Here is a 17,843-nt window from a genome sequence, read left to right on the forward strand (position 1 = left end):
GACCCCTGAGGGTAGCATGCATCACTGGTCTCCACTTGGACATTGAGACATTGACTGCAACTCTGACTGTGACCATCCAGCTACTTCCTTACCCACTGAGTGATTCATCTGTCAAATCCACATCTCTGCAGTTTGGAGACAGGGATGTTGTGCAGGACAGTGTCAAATGTTTTGCTGTTGGCAAGAGGCGAGAGTTAGAGGATTAGAGGAAGCTTGAATGATTACCAAATTGCTAATTTTATGGAAACTTGTCTTCTCTTTCAAATCCCTTTTCCAGTTTTAACTTACCAAGTCAGTAGCAAGGAGAATCAAACCCCTACTTCCACGAATTCTGTTACATAACGGAATACTGTGTTAGTAAGTGGAATTAGAAGTTCAGTAGGTTATAAAAGGTGGTATGCAGAGAAATATTTTTCCTTAAAAAAACACCACAAAAAAACTCCCCAGGAATTTGAGACCACTAGATAGCATAATATCTTAATATAGGTATATGTGCTTGTTTGTAGAAGCTGAAAGTATTATTGTCTGATTGAGATCTGAGGAGAAACATGAGATGTCACAGATGACTTGTAGTCAAACTGACTCTAAGAGGTCAGATTACCTACAGGGTAATTACATTTATTTACATGGTTAGCAAATCTGTAAGTATTTCAGGTGAAGGGGTTGTTTCTTGTGCTCTTTTAGCAGATGTGAAAGAAATGTGTTGCATCAAGGTTAGGTTTTGTTGTTATTTTTAATGTTGAAGTTATGATACCATGCAGAGAAGCTGATTATAGAGCCACTTGCTGCTCAGATCAGATCAATGGTTATGGCTTCTTTGATATGTCCTGTTAGGAAGGAGTGTAATTAGCTGCTATGTGGTTTTTAGAAGATACTCTTGTTCAGTGGTAGCAATAAAATATGTGTATATACATACATCTAAATTAAATGATGGAAGCAAACATAATAAATGAATACAACATGTATGCTTAATACACATGGTTCTGCAGAAATGTAGAACAGATTTTCTTTTAGTATGTTAAAAAAGCAATAGAAATGCTTTTCTTCACTTAATATGCTTCACTCCTTCAATGTTGCCAAGAATGCAGGCTAGCTATTGACCTGCCCTGTATCTTAAGTGTGTTTCAGCATTATGGTTGTAATGTTTGCTTAAACTGGAGCTTTATGCTTGCTTGAGCAATATAGTTACAGTCTTGCTTTTTATTTGGCAGTTAGTTTGAAAAAAATAATTGTGACATGATGATCTTGGTAAAAGCTGTCACTGTAATTTGTGTTTTTCAGGTAATACTGTGATGTTGTTGAAGGTTTCCTGGTTTCTTTTACACTGTTGTACACTTTAAATCTTGTGAAAGACATGTCAGAAATGTCAAAGTGGGATGTTTTAGTGACTTGAAGGTTTAGTTACTTGAAGGTAATTTTTTTCACTGTAAAGAATTACTGTCCAGGTTACATGAATTCGGTGTTTTGTATACTCAGCTGAGCTTTTCTTTTATCAATTTCTTAAACTGGACTCTTTGTGCAATGAATGTCTACAGCAGAAGTTGCAATAATTTTTGTTATTCTGCTTTGCTTCTTCAGAATAGAATCTATGAAGCTTTTATTTATCCCTTAGTGTTTCTGTTCAGGGATAGAGATGTGTTAAATACTGATTGCTTATTGTGGGACAGATTTAGCACATGATTTCAGTAATGTTTTTATTTCACTGTCCCATTAAAGAAGAAATGCCAGTAGAGGTGGTTTTACATAGCACTGGGAATAAAATAAGAACCAAGTAGCTGGAACCTAAAAAGCCCCGAGGTTTATATTCATCCATAGTGTGTTGGGCAGTGTTGTTTACTAGTCATAAAAGTGTGAATCCTAGTAAACGTGACAGCCAGATCAGGACAAATAATTTGCAAATATGTGATTGTGCAATTTCTTTTTTGGAGGTTTTTTGTTTGTTTGTTTGTTTTGGGGGAGGGGCATTGGGGAGTTTTTGGTTGGGTTTTTTTTGTTGCTGTTGGTTGATTGGTTGGGGTGTCTTTTTTTTGTTTGTTGTTGTTTGTTTGCTTTTCCCCTATAACTGTAGCTTGCTGTTCTTTGCCTTAAAAGAAGACCTTCAGCTCAAGTGCTGCCAATAACTCTCCTCCAACAAATCATGTGTTTAATTATCCTTATTGTCTGAAGCAAGTGCACAGACAGAGGCCCATATGCTTTTGTTGACTTGACCTCCTTGTTTGTGGGTGTCTGGATTTTCTGATATATTATTCTTTTTATTCCTTGTGTCCAAAGGAACATTCAGACTCGCTGTCAGCCCTCATCAGGGGAGATTTGAATGTGGTCATACTGGATTTTATAATTGATTTGGAAATCTTCTAAATTGTGACCTTTCTCTATTGAACAAATTATATCTAGAAGCAAAGGTATGCAATTGCATCTGGAGACATTTAAAACTATTCCTGGCTGTTCTATCCAGCTATGAAAATACTCCTTAAGTAAATAATTAATCAGTTTTCACAATTCTAGTTCGGCTTCTTTGGCTTTTTAATTTCTTAGGATATTTTTTTCCTCTAGAAAAATGGTGAATTTTTGGCTTTTTAGAAAAAAAATCAAACAAACATGATGTACCATTTCATGCTTCCATTTTGATTGGTAAGCTACATAATTTTTAGTGTACTCATATTAAAGATGGAAAAAATGGAGGGAAAGCAGATTCTCAGATCAAAGAACTATTTACAAGAAAATTGCTTCTGGAATTTGCAGTTCAAAATAGAAAAGTTTTACCCATTGATATGACAAAGGATCGTATTCAGATTGCTTTCAAAATTTTAGAGAAAACAACTTCAGCTCCTGCTGCAAAGGAATGTTTAAACAAAAGTATTTAGACTGAGATTGGATCAGGCCCTGAAAGTTTCAAAGCAAGCACTTCAGACTTGTGCTAGTGCACTAAAATTGGAGAGAACAAAAAACATTATTTGTTTACAGAGATCCTTGAAGTGCAAAATGTGGAAAAAATGCAATGAGAAATTAAGTAATTAGAATTACTGAGGGTTTTTTTTTAACCAAAGTTAGGAAAACCTGCAGAACCTTCCCTCAAAAACAAGTTGTTCTTCACAATGAAAGCTACTTGAATGAGCACTTTTAAAAATACTTGCAATCCTAATAAGTACATTTCTATGTGGAAAACAAGGGCAATAAAGAGTACTTCTGATGGATTGTTTTGGTAGATTAAACTAGTGAATTGCTGAAATGACCCATCAATTTGAATAACAAGATTAGTGATAAAGAAATTACTTGCCCACTTGTTTTCCTGCATCTTGATTTTGTTTGTTTGTTTCCTGATGCAGAATATGTTTTGTCATGATTAGTAGGATGTATTTTTTTGTAAAACATCTACCATATTTTCCTTTAATTTCACAGAGTATTATACTTAGAAAAATTTGCACATTCCCTAATCCCTTCAAAATAATAAGATAGCTTTATGAATAGGCATAGCTGCAAACTCTGTAACTAAAAAGGCCTACAGAATCAAGTGTTCAAAGAGGACTGATAAAATTTGACCTTGAGCAGTTTTCTTAAGAGCTTTTATTTATAGCATGTCTTGTTAGCCTTTACAGTATAATGCTTTATTTGTATTTGCATGCTTGATTGCTTTACTGCTTTAGATTTTATAACTCATCATAGCTTGTTTATAAAAGGTTTTAATTTCACTTTAAGAGCAGGGAAGCTAATTAGCTTTTGTTGAGTAGTCATCCATGGTAATACATTGTAACATTTCAAGGACACCATATATCAGCTTTTAGCCAGTTTTGAGACAAGTCAGAATCTGATTTGTGAGCACGCTTGAGGTTTAAACTTTGGGGACAAATATTGTTAACACCTTTACTCTTCACTGTTTGACATTGCTGATTTATAAATATGATTTGTGCCTATGTGCAGGTTTTGACACTTGATAATTAGCTCAGCTTGCCACAGTGTTTTGCTGTTTTTGTAAGTCTAAGTGCCACAGGAGGATTCTGGAACATCTCTGATATCTCTCTTGTGTGGACATAGCTTTTTGTCTGTGCCTGTGTGATTGGTTTGACAATTCCTCTGCTCGCCTCCCCTCGGTCGGACATTTGAGAACGCAGTGCCTCATCTGTGCCTTGTGAATATCTTCTCAGCTCTGGAGTCACTTCCAAAGGGCAATGGAAGCAATGTGCATGCTATCTCAGTAAATGCCACTATGTGTACTTTGTCTGTGCATCTTTATGTGGATATTGGATGACTGTACAGTGCAGTAGGAACAGAATTTCATATCACAGTATTGGGTAATTGTATTTGCAGTTATATTTTGCAAAACCTGTGCTAAAGAGAAAGTGTAGCCTTTGTCAAAAGAAGTGTCAGTTTTAAGATGAAGTTTAGAATTACTTAAGTGCTAGCATGGTAAGAATTTTATTTTATATACTAGAGAAATTCAGGTTTTTTTGGGTGACAGTGGAAATAATTTAGTCTGCCACATATTAGCATAGCAGAATTTTAATTAAAAATGATATCTGCTTTTAAGAGATGAAGATGACTATTTTATCAGTAATACTAAAAATGTGATGGTTTGTAAGGTACATAGATATTATGAACCAAGCATGATCTATAAAATTCTTGCTGCTTACATCTGTGGGAAAGAAGTGCAGGTCCATGCAGGCATCATCATGACTTATTGGATACTGATTTACTTGATATTACAACTTCATGGATCACATAAAACATCTGAACTGATTTTACGGGAAGTGCAGAACTTAATTTTTATACCTCATGTAGCTCAAACAAAGAAATGTTCCTGTAAGAGCCGTGGCAGGTTGAATTGGCTGGCATGTTGACAAATCCCTAATTCACTGAAGAGCAACCTCCTCTTGTCTCACCACTGACTCTGTATGAAACTTAGTGTGGAAGCTCGCTGCCAGTTAAGACCTCTACTCTGTATCAACCTGTAAATTGATCAGCATCCTTGATGGGAGTGTAATGAATTAATACATGAAGCTTGTTAGTGTCTCTGACCCATGGCATGATGGTAACTACTGCAGGGTTTTGATAATGGGACTAAATGATTTGTAGAATACCTAATCACAGAAATACCTGAATTAGCACTTACTACAGTGTGTTCTGACAGATTCAAACATTTATTTAATGGCATTTTAATAACTCTTCAACAAGGTGTTCAGAAAAATGAAGCTTTTGCTGCGGAACCTTTAACTTGTAAAAGCTGAGAGGGTTGTCATTAGGGTGGGCCATAAACTGCTACGAATGTAGGACTGTTGCCAGTGCTACACTGTTGATTTGAATAATGATTTAAAGTTTCCCTGCTTGGGTAGAGGAAAAGTCCTGTTGGATCAGGTATCTGTTTCTTCTCTAGGTGTTTTACTTATTGAGTATTTGTGTACAATACTTTGTGGCCAACCAGAGTCTTTTGTCTGTGTGTCCCATTGTTCTTCAATGAAAAAAAGGGGGTGAGGTTTCTATGGTTCAGTTGGGCAAGGGCAAAAAATATAAATCAGGCCTACAATTAATTGGCAAAGCTAAGCCCTCTGTGCTTGGCTTGCTATCTTTTTTGAGTGCCAAGTCTATTGCTGATTACCTTTTAGTCTGTGTGGCAGATCCATCACTTTGGGTGTTTAGCTGCTTTGGAGTTTGAAGGAAAGCTCAACTGCCTGCATGTGATATGGGAAGGTCACAAAGCTTTTCCTGATCTTGTCTGACACATCTGTCTTTGGTACAACCAGCCATACTAAAACAGAACTCTTAAGTAAATTATAGCTTGTCTTTTATTTATTTAATTATTTTTCTATGTGAATGCAGCCACCTTAGTTCAACAATCTTAATTCAACGTGTTCAATTTTCAGTTGTGAAATGGCCTGTGATTTAACGTGTTTGGGAACCTGCTTGATTGATAAGATAAATAGCAGCTTGCAAAGCTTTCATACTGCTTTTTATGTTGTAGACTGTAGTTCTTTTAGCAGACAGTCAAAGCTTTCCTTGAGGAATAATGGCAATGCTGAGAATCGCCAAAACATTCTTGGGTTGTGAAAGGGTTTTCAGGCAATTCTGTTTCCTTTTACAAGTGTGCACTCCCCTCAGTTTAGAAGTGTACTCAGATAGTTTCTTCGTAAAGTTTTCATGTTAGAATAGAATAGACTGTTTCAATTGGAAGGGAACTACAGTGGGCATCTAGTGCAGCTGCCTGACCATTTCAGGGCTGACCAAATGTAAAGCACGTTGTTAAGGTCATTGTCCAAATGCCTCTTAAACACTGACAGGCTTGGGGCGTTAAAAAATCTAACTTCGCTAAAAGAGTAACATGAAGAAAAAACTAAGCCGTTTATGATTTTTATTGACTGTAAAACTGTATAGCCTTAAAATTGCTTTGATTAAGTTTCCACAGTATTTTTTCTGTTTTATTGTTCAGTAGATATTTCATTTGGAATTAGAATACAGCAAGTGTTCTGACAGTGTTGGTAATTTACCTGCAATTCAGATATATGCTATTTCAGTTGAGCTGAAATACTCTGCAAAATGCTTTTCTAAATTCAAACTACAACCTATTTTCTTATTCCTTTACTTGGATGTCCCTTTTTATCTCAAGGGAAAACTCTTTGCTGTTACAAAAATCAGCGGTTGAAGAACATGAACAGATTTTTCAAGAAGTACAAAAGCCCAAACTAAGAAATTATATGCATGCTAAGATGTTAGAAACTCCATGTTTTATAACTTCGAATTTTTCTTCAAATTTAGACAACTCTTGAGCAATTTATGTAGTCAATATTGTCTGTGGCTAAGAGGAGAGTGGACTGAGTTTGTAATTTTGGATTAATGGTGTCTTTTTGGAATAATTTTTTTAACAATTATTTAGTAGAAGAACTGTAAATAACCCAGAGGAGGCTGAGAGCCGAGATTTCATCTCTGGTTAAAAACTGGCAAACCACCCAAGTTTCATCTGAATTTTCATTTTTCAAAATTCTGCATCAACTTTCAAGTGAACTTGTCTAAATTCTAAGTTCTGCATATTTAAGAGAACGTATTGCAACAAAGGAAAAGAGATAAAGTATTGATTCAGTTGACATAGTGTTGAGAGAACTGCACAGCATCTGGCCAGCTAAAATGTTTAGTCTTTAGCTTCTGGAGTATTGCTGAACCAACTAGAATTTAAGAGAAAAATGGTGAAGAATTAATGCTTTCAGTTCTCAAATAATTTCTTAACAAGATATTTCTTTTATTTGATCTTTCTGGCTTCCAGAGAAAAGTGTGGAATATCTTTTAATTTCAATGTAAAATAGTACCTTATTCTTGAATAAAAATATGCTTGTATGCTGAAATTATTGGAGACCAGATGTCTTCAATATTGGCTACAGCTGCTGTTAGAGGGAGGTTTTGTTTGTCAGAGAACAGACAGATATGTTTGGGGTTCTTCCATCAGTGCTGTAAGGCCAATAACTTACTGTCTGAATTCCGTCTTCTGTTTTCTTAAATAACTCTAGATTTCAGTATGAGAATAAAAATGGAATTCATAATCCTGTAGAAATAGAATCCTTTTTTACTGATGATGATCACTGACCTGTTTTCTCTGTGATTTTAGGGTCAGTACTCCCCTTTTTACTGTAATAGCAATCAAAAAAAAAAAAGTGTTTTCATACTTCTGGACAAGAAATCAATTCAATTTATTTTGGTTTTGGAGAAATCTCTGAACAATAAAACACTAAATGGTCAAATGTATTTTGAAAATATCAGGTGCACTATTGACTGTTTTGTATATACAATGCTTACAAGTCAGCTTGTCATAGAATAGGATATCTCAGTTGGAAGGGACCTACCAACAATCAATTTAGTCCAACTGCCTGACCACTTCAGGACCAAACTTGAACTCAAAGTTTAAATAAAAATAGATTCTTAAATTTAATCTTGTAGGCTCATTCTCACATACTTAGGAACTCTGAAAAGTCAAATTAGAATATTTTTAAACTGCTGATGGCTTAAGGGATGCTTTTCTAAAGTCTGGGACTTGTGGTCACTGCTAATGGTGGTACTGTAAGAGTCTAAGAAGTATTTTCTCCTTTGTAAGTGCCTTTCAGTATGAGATAAGATTTGTTGTGGTTTTTTGTTTGTTTGTAAGTAATAAGTATCTGAGCAGTTGATCTTTGAAGTGCTGAAAGTATGCTAAAGATATGAGTGTCAGGCATTTAAATTTAATTTGCTTAGTTTAAAAGTACAACCTACCATATTATAAAACAAGTACAAAAATGCCAAATTACACATTAGTCTCCTAAAACATTGAAAGTGCTAGCTTTACTAGTGTTAGAGATGCAAATGCTTTAGGTCATGTAAGTTCACATAAGCAAATTTTTTTTAAATTTCATTTTGCATAAATAACTAGAAAAATACTCAGAGGGTAGTGGACTTAAAAATCTTATTGTATTTGTAATCTTAGGATTTTTTAGTTATACTTGACTAAATAATATTGTGCCTAATGGAAAAAAAAGCCTTATATTTGTGGAGGATAGGTGCCCAGAGTTTATGTATCTTTTAGAGCAGTCTCCTTAACCTAGATATGTCTGGTTGAAGGAACTGTGGGAAGTTGACTACTTGTCTAGTATTTCTCAAAGAAATTAATGCTTTTGAGGTCTCAAGTACCATGAATGCAATACCAGTACAGTTCACTGGAAGCATCAGAACGGAACTACTTTTGTTAGTTATCATTGGCAAACAAGAATGGCCTTTATCCCAGAAACTCCAAAAAATTTTCCCAGTCTTCTAAGTGCTGCTGACTAAAGCATCAATTCCTATTTTAAATAGCAGCCTGGATTCAGTCAGCAGTGTATAGTGTGCCTAACACTGTGTTGTGGGCCAGCATCTGTGTTCTGGGTTTGTTGGCACAAAAGCAATAACTGTTTGGTTTTAATGAAAGAAGTAAAATAAAGCTGACAAAGGAGATGTTTTTAAGAGGTAGTGAACTATGTTTTTATTTTTCCATCTTCAGAACAGAGGGCATTCTAGTTAGTTAAGTTTTCTAAACATAATTGGAGCAGTACATCCCAACTACCAAAAAAGAGAGGAAAATAAATGTAAATTGAAAGAATTTGGAGGAACAGCAGTCTTATTAACAAGGGAAGTTGACTCTAATTCCTTTTTTGCCTGGTGTGTTATGTAATATAGCAACAGGAAGGGTTTCAAATTGCTTGCTAAACTTCTGCTTCCCTGCCATTGCAATGCGAAAAGTCTAGGAATGTGTAGGTAAATAACAATAGAGGTATGTCAGTGGATGTCAGCTGAGTGGCTGGAATATTGATTATGAGTTGCAAATTCACTTAAAATACTCCAGTCAGTATCTGTATATTGGTTGAAGGAGGGTGATAGTGATGATGGTGAGCAGAAGATTTGAGGAAATTACCAATAGGAAGAAGGAACGATACAAAATCTAGGCCCACTTACTTTACTGGGTGTCAAGGGAAAAGGGAATAAATATATCAGCAAATTGGTTTTGGTGTTTCCATCTCCCTTTTGGTCCCCTTTTAAGAGTATGTATATGTATCAACATCAGTAGAATTTTGATAAAAATTTTGTTCTTCAGTTCTCAGGCACTGACCATAAAGTTAAAACTTGGGTTTAAAATTGATATGACTGAAATACTGTCAAGTTCCACTCATCCTTACAAAGTATTCAGAAGGGTCTTTCGCAAGACGTAACCTGTGCTTTTGTAAGGGGCCACTGCTGTGTGGCTTCTTAAAAGAAATGGTTTGTGGGCATCTGTTCCAAGAAGTGGTTCAGAACTGCCTTGTGCTGAGTGCTGGGTACTCAGGGTGTCCCTGGTCTGTGGCTGTGGTGAGGGGCATCCCCCCTCAATGCCTGCCCCCATCCCCGTGTGTGCAGCTCTCCCCTCACTGTGTTGGGTGGGTGCTGAGGCACCCAGCTCCTCAGGTGGGGCCGTGCCAGGCTCTGCCTTCCTGGGAGCATTCCAGGTGCTGCAAAGCTGAGCAGCGTTAGACGCTGGTCGGATCTGTCAGTAGGTGTTTGTTTCCACAAATAACCCAGATCGTGGTTTTTCTCCCTAGAAAAGTGGATTGCCTGTTGTAGCATCCATCCCATGAACTCCCTTCCCTCAGCAAATTCCCAAGGGCATTGCCTTGGAAAGACTTACCATAGAGTTCATTCCTCCTGTGGCACAGACCAGACTCCCTCATGGACCTCTGCTCATATTTTGCAACTACCCTGGTTTCTCCTTTCCCTGTTTCCTCACTGGTTGGGTACCCCTGGTGGCTGCCCCCTCTCCCCTGGAGACCAATCCCCCTTGCCTTGCCTTTAGCTCCATCCCCCATCCCTTCCCATTCTTAAGCTGTCCAGAGCACGTGGTAGCCCTCATTTTTCGCCTGGGTTCCCTTCAGCTTCCACGCAATAAATCTTGCCGGAATTAACTCCTGCAAAAAGAGCCTTCTTGTCTCTCTCGCTGAGCCAGCTGTGGTGAGTGTGGTGTGTGTCTGACTGCACTGCCTGAATGTTAATCCAACTGGCTTTTCCACAGGAGATGCTTGTTGGAAACAGATAATAGGCAGCGGTGTCCACCATCCATCTCTTGCATTGGGTGCTGAGGCACCCAGCTCCTCAGGTGGGGCCGTGCCAGGCTCTGCCTTCCTGGGAGCATTCCAGGCGCTGCAAAGCTGAGCAGCGTTAGACGCTGGTCGGATCTGTCAGTAGGTGTTTGTTTCTGCAAATAACCTGGATTGTGGTTTTTCTCCCCAGAAAAGCTGATTGCCTATCAGCGGGAGTTTCACGCTCTGAAGGAACGCCTGCGCATCGCCGAGCACCGCACGCTGCAGCGCTCCTCCGAGCTCAACGCCATCCTGGAGCAGTTCAGGAGGGCCGTGGCAGAAACCAATGGCAGTAAGAATGCCATGAATAATTTTTCAGGTACATGCTCTGAGATATTTTTTTTTATAACTCTGCAATGCCAGTATTTCTTGTTATTACTATAGAATAAGAAATTGCTCCCAAGAGAGCTGAATGAAACTGTTCAGCAGTGGGAATAAAGAATGTGTAATAAGTTGTATATGACGTGGGTGTTTTGGTTTGTTTTTTCTAGTTGTTGTTCTTAATGATTCACACACCCTTATTCAGTCCCTAAAGTCATAAGAATTACGTACTCCACACCTAGCTCCCAAAGTTTGGAACTTCTGGTTACTTATCTATTACGTTGAATATATTAAAATTTACATCACTTTTTAAACAGAGTCAGAGGGGAAAAGTGAGCAAACAGCAGAAATGGATGAACTTGAAGGAGTTAAAATAAGCTTAAAAGTCAACGGGAAACTATTAAATCATATAGACTAAAGTATTGCTTATGATTTGTAAGATGTCTCCCATTTTGGAGATGGATGGTTCACCAGACTACTGATGTTAATTTTTAAAATCACACTGTTACTGTTTTGTTGCTCTGATTTTTGTGGATGGAAAATGAATCACAAATAAGTACAAATTTTCTGTCAAGAGGTCTGACTTGGTAGGTTGCAGAAATTTCACTGTATTAGTCTTAAGGAGTTGGTCTATAAGGAGTTGAAACTCTTAAGAGTTTTGCAATTCAAAAGCCTGGAACAAGATACTGGAATTTGTTGTCTACTTGAATTTACTATTTTCAATAGATTTTTTTTTTTTTGGGAAATGGTTATAATTATAGGGTCCAGTGCTGATGCCACTCATGAATTGCTGTCTGACGCTAATGGCCTGATCTCAGTAGTTCCCTGGATCTCCAGGAATTGCACAGATAAAGGTTACATTTAGCATGGTCTACAAATCTTGTCTTCCTATTTCATGTGTGTGGTTTTGCTTTTAAAGTAGAGCATGGAGGAGGTTAAATGATTTTGATTCTGGATTTAGGATTAAGTTATTATCACATTTGTTTCTAAAATTGACTTAGCTTGCTTTTAGGCAATATGCTTATAAAGAGTTACTCTCTTTTGATGCAGCTGAAAGTACTAATTCATTTAACATTCTACCATGTCTGGATCCCAGCTGGGATGGACATACACGTTTTTCCATGTAGAGTCATAATGGGAATCCAGCTGAATTACTGAGCTTTTGTGCTTAGAACATAGTATTAGATAGGTTTTTATTAAGCTTAATACACTTAAGTATACATAATACTCTTTGCTCTCTTTGAAGATGAAAGAATTCCAGATTGTTTTGTGTAGATCCTTATTCATTCAGACAAGAGCTGTCATACTTGGACAGAATTTAGTCCAGGTTTTGCAGATGAAGTTAAAGAAATGTTAGCAGGAAAAGTAAAATGTGCCTATATTGGAGTCTATCAAAATAGATGTACCTACTTATGGCATCTATTTACAAAGCTTTTTTGACGTTTGAGATGGTTAGGAATTTAGTTTCACCTAAAAATAAATACTTTAAAAATCCCCAAACATACAGAACCAAAATCCACAACAAAATCCACCTATCTTTGTAGAAGCTGTGCTAAGAATCTGAGAGGAATTACACTTATGGCTTTCTTTTTCTTGCTTCTCAATTTTATCTCAAGAAACCTTGACTACAGTTTTTTTACTTAACTCGATATTATAAAGCCCATACGTTTTCAAAGATCCATATGTTATCATATTTTTCATTTGAAATGAGTTGTGTTCACACTTGATGCAAGAAAATCAACACACCCAGCAGGGTAATTTTAAAAACTGTTACTTGCAACTTTGACAGCCACCTGGACATACTGAAAGGCAGTTGCACTAGAAAGAGCAAGACTGATTCTAATAGAATCTAATAGGATAATTTTATTCTAATGGACTAAATTAAATTTGCTTTTTTTTTTTTTTTTTTTTTTTTCCCCCAGGAATACTCAAAATATCAACTGTACATTAATGCTATTTTATTTTGTATCTCTATGTACAGTACATTCCAGTATATATTCATAGTTCTGAAAAGTTATTTGCAGTAGTGTTTGCTGGATGGTGATGGCCTCTGTAAGCAAAAGTGAAAAATTATCTAGGGAAATAAGCCTCCCATTTGATTAATTGGGAAAAAAACCCTGCAAAACCACCAACTCCGCACATAAATGGAGCATTCTTTATTTCTGTAAATTCACAGTAAATCTTATGTGATCATGTAAATATTAACTGTATCTGTAATAAGGTTATAGGTGCAAAATAGTCTTGGCCATCATTTATAAAAAAAAATTGAAAGAAGAAAAGACTTCCTTTGTAGACAAGATACAATGACTCAGAAAAGTGCACAATTTATTCTGGCTTTCAGTTAGGACCAAGCTTGGAATTTTATACTGTTTACTATTGCTTAAAACTTCATATAATTTGTTTTCTGCATTTCTGATTTCCCATATGTTTGCAGATGAGACGCTGAAATTATTAAAAGAGCTAACAAGTAGAAAATCTCTTCAAGTGCCAAATATCTATTACCATTTGCCTCATTTGTTGAAAAATGAAGGAAGCCTTCAACCTTCTGTGCAGGTTGGCCTTGGAAGGACAGGAGGTATGCTGATATGATGGTTATTTCATGTTTTATATCTGGAGGACCTTCTAGTTTTAGGAAAAGAATTTACTGCATTTCTTGGACATCTCATTTAACTTGTGTGATATTGATATCCTTTGAATTCACACTGAATCTGAGATGAAAGGAGCTTGGTTTCAGCTTTGCTCTTTTCTGCATAATCTCAGTCACACTGCATGCCATGTTAAGGTACACAATAAGAAGCATTTAGTTTGGATGAATTTTTTGTAACTAAAAGGAAACAAAGCTCAAGCATTTCAGATTCTGAACCGCTAATGGGTATATCCCTTTGGCTTTTCAGATTTGCAGGGCAACCATGCATGGTTATAATTATTTTAGCATTGATGTTTCTCTTGTTCTGAACAGTATATTTCCATGTCTAAATTAAAAGTTGGGAGAACTAAGATAACCAGATACAATTGCATCAATAAAATCTGGACAGTCATTGGAGGGGAAAAAAATTCAGTGTTATAGTTACTTGTGACTTGTGTTTTTTCATTACTTCAGTTTGATTACTTCTTCTTTTAACAGAAGGCATGCCTGTATGGAAAATGTGTGGGCTCAGGCCACAGGTTTATTTTTCTGACTATAAATACCTTTTATTTCAATGTTATATGTTATGTTTTATTTCAATGTATTGTTGGGGATGTATTGCTTTGCATTTGTGGTGCTTTTGTCAGAGAGAAGGAATTTTGTTGAGGAACTTCCATGCAGTTCTGTTGTCCTGGACTTATTTAGAAGAACCAAAACCTGGGGCAAGGAAAGTATTAGAGGCTTTCAGCAGTATTATTTTAAAAGGTTACTTCTGAGAAGTTAAATACTTGAGTTTTGAAGAAGGGTTATACCAGTTTTATTTTTAAACTTCAGTTAGGGAATTTAATCACTCTTGGTGCACCTTGTCTGCATAATACCTTGGTTGTTGATTATTTCCCATTGTACTGGGGTTTGTGTGACAATGTTTTGGTAGCAGGGAGGCTACAGGGGTACTTCTCTTAAGAGGAGCCAGCAGCTTTCTCTGTCTCCAGTGGAACCAATAGCCAGACCTGCACCACTGGAATAACAGATTGAAGAGGGGGGGAAAAAACTGCTCAAGGGCAATTGCAGCTGGAGAGAGGAGTGAGAACATGCAAGGTCAGTGCAGAAGGAGGGGGAGGAGGTGCTGCAGGTGTCAGGGCAGAGTCCCCTGCAGCTTGTGGTGAAGAGTGTAGAGAGGCAGCTGTGTCCCTGCAGCCCATGGAGCAGATATCCACCTGCAGCCTCTGGAGGACCCCATGTCACAGAAGGTGGGTGCCCAAAGGAGGCTGTGACCCCATGGAAAGCCCACACAGGAGCAGGCTCCTTGGCAGGACCTGTGGACCCATGGAGAGAGGAGCCCATGCTGGAGCAGGTTTACTGGCAGGACTTGTAACCCTGTGGAGGACCCACAGTGAAGTAGCCTGTTCCTGAAGGACTGCAGCCCGTGGAAGGGACCCATGCTGGAGCGGTTTATGAAGAACTGCAGCCTGGGGAACGAACTTACATTGGAGATGTTCATGACGGACCATCTGCCATAGTAAGGACCCCATGCTGGATCAGGGGAAGAGTCTGAGGAGTCCTTCTACTGAGGAGAAAGAAGTGGTGGAGATCATGTGTGATGAACTGAATTCCAACCTTCATTCCCCATACCCCTGTGCTCCTGGTAGGGAGGAGGTAGAGAAATTAGGTGTGAAGTTGAGCCCAGGAAGAAGGGAAGGGTAAGAGAAAGGTGTTTTAAGATTTGGGTTTATTTCTCATTACCCTATGTTCATTTGATCAGTAATAAATTAACTTCCTCAAGTCTGCTTTGAGTGTGGCAGTAACGAGGGGTCTCTCCCTGCCCTTATTTCTACCCACTAAGCTATGTTATATATTCTCCTTCCTGACCAGCTGAGGAGGTGAGCGATGGAGCAGCTTTGGTGGGTATCTGGTGTCCAGTCAGGATCAGCCCATCACACCTACAAAATAGTCTGACATGTCTAGGATTGGGGCTTTTTTGTCTTCTATTTTTGTTCTGAGAATTGGTGTTAGCTGTTAGTCATGCTCCTGATGCTGGGTGGCCTAATTTTAAACTATTTTTAATTACTGCAATCTCCACCTTTTAAACCTTTGCATTTATTAAGCAATGCCTTATTGCAAGATTTTTATTTTCTATCTTGTGTATGCAGTCACTGAAAGTACCTTTCTGGTTTGTTTGATTTCAGTTTCCATTGTAATGGGAATACCTACAGTGAAAAGAAAAGTCAAGTCTTACCTTACAGAAACTCTCCACTCCCTTATTGATAAGCTGTCCCCTGAAGAAAAGCTGGATTGTGTTATGGTTGTCTTTATAGGAGAGGTAAAATACTTTAATTTTTAAATACAATTTCTAACCTGCCTTTAATCACAAGTAACATTCCTTTCCGGAACTGATGAGGATCTACTTTTTTTCCAAGATGCAGACAGATGACTCTCCTTCCAGGAAAAGGAAAGTGTCAGTCTTGGGTTTCTGAGATACAATCCTGAAGAGCCCAACTTTTTCTATTTATCAGGGGAACGGTGGACATGGATTCAGTGGAGTGGTTATTTTGCAAATCTTATGTTTATATTTAGTGGCAAAGATGTGCTATTCCTTCAACATAAGAATAATGGCTAAAGAACTCTGTCATAGGAGAGGATTCTTCCTGTTTTCTTTGTGCTCCTGCTTAGTCCTCTGTCAAATGAGTGCTGCAGTTGGAGATGTGAGGCACAGATTGTTATTGAATTAATTTTCTGGACAATGTGAATGTTTGAAGCCCAGACCTTTTTAATGGATTAATTCAGTGTTCAGTTGGACTGTTTGTTCACTTTGGCTCTGATTTAGTGGAAATCAAATTTAGGAAAATGATAGAGTACTTTCAGAAATAATTCTGTTGGATGCTGGGAATTGCATGTACCTATTTTGTTCTCTATGCCTTTCTCAGAAGTCTGACTTGGACAGTGGGAAATTTATGTTTGACCTTCATCCATCTAACTGTAGTGCTCTGCTGAAACAGTCTTTTATAAGTCCCACAGATGAAAATTCAAATCCCCAGTTATAACTGAAAATTATTTTAATTTAGTGAGCTGGTGTCCATTCAGGGATGAATCAGAGGAAAATCAGGCATTTAAATACTTCTATTATCAATATATTTTAAAACTTTCATTGGAAAGTTTGTAAACATTTTGTTTTTATCTGAGAATTGTTTCTTAGTGTTTTCTAATGTGAATTGCTCTGTTTTCTTTTTCTTGACAGCCAGCCAAAAACTATCTGTCTGGATAGGTACTGTTTTTCTGGAAAAAAAAAAGATGCTTTTAAAACATCTCTTGGTTGGGAATATCAGGGGAACAGAATTCTTTCTGAATTACTGGAATGCTGTGTTTTTCTTCACTGTATTAGTTGGAGAAATTCTATTGCCTACGAGTGTGGCTTCTTTTCGAGGCTTAAAACTGAAGTTTCTTTTGTTTTGCTTAAGGAGGTCTGAGCTATGAGATCTGTCTGTTTTCATTGGATTCTCTGTCTTCTGCAAACTTTGGAATAGGAGTGAAGTGTCCCCAACTGCACCATCTTTTGTTGCCTTAGACAAGCCATATTGCTGTACCTGAGTTTTCCATAGCTGGAAACTTCCTTCTTTTGAGGTGCTGTGGAATACTCTCACCTTGGGAGTGTTTCTACAGAAGTGACTACCAGTGAACTGAACATTTCAACATGGGAGCTACTGCTCCTGTGCGCATGGAGAGTTGTGTTGTTACACAGCAGTTACCCCCTGTGTCTTACCTCTTTATTGCAGTTTGAGAGCAGTTCTGTGCGCTTGTTCAGGCATCTGTTTTGGGCACTGTGAGTCAGAAATGTATGGGAACATTTGAAGAACCAAAGTTTACATTTTTGTTCTCTTGTAAGCACTTGCTAGATTTGCATTTCTTTATCCTTACTCCATCCAATTTATTGGTTTTCTGTCTTTATTCTTGAACCATGTTTTTATTTTCTTAAGCTCAATATCTTAGAGTTTGCTTTGCAATTGCTACAGGGAACTCTCTACATAATTAATACGGTGCATTAAATACTTCATCCTGAATTATGCTGTGCTTTTTCTGAGTTATTCTGTATATTTCAGTTTCCTTCTGCAAGATGAAAACTGTAGGTTTATTAAGCATTTTCTCTGGCTGTTTGAAGGAAGGCCTTCTCCTCTGGTAGATTTCTGTTTCTCCTTGAACAAAAAGAAGGGGTGTGTCTTTTAAAATAGCCTTTTCTGTGGGTTATCCTAGCCTGAAATGCAATAGACTATTGTTGTCATTAAAACGTGCAATAATAAAGGGTTATTTAAAAA

General features: G+C 37.4%; 1 protein-coding gene across 1 annotated transcript in view; it reads left to right on the forward strand.

Annotated features, from left to right (window-relative positions):
• The window catches only part of MGAT4A (alpha-1,3-mannosyl-glycoprotein 4-beta-N-acetylglucosaminyltransferase A), a 72,883-nt gene that overhangs the window by 16,674 nt on the left and 38,366 nt on the right, over nucleotides 1-17,843 (forward strand). Inside the window, exons 3-5 of the mRNA XM_053971854.1 lie at nucleotides 10,741-10,908; nucleotides 13,345-13,485; nucleotides 15,723-15,856. Coding sequence (XP_053827829.1) covers nucleotides 10,741-10,908; nucleotides 13,345-13,485; nucleotides 15,723-15,856 — 443 coding nt within the window. The remainder of the gene's footprint in view (nucleotides 1-10,740; nucleotides 10,909-13,344; nucleotides 13,486-15,722; nucleotides 15,857-17,843) is intronic.

The sequence above is a fragment of the Vidua macroura genome, chromosome 2, assembly GCF_024509145.1.
Source record: "Vidua macroura isolate BioBank_ID:100142 chromosome 2, ASM2450914v1, whole genome shotgun sequence".
NCBI lineage: Eukaryota > Metazoa > Chordata > Aves > Passeriformes > Viduidae > Vidua > Vidua macroura.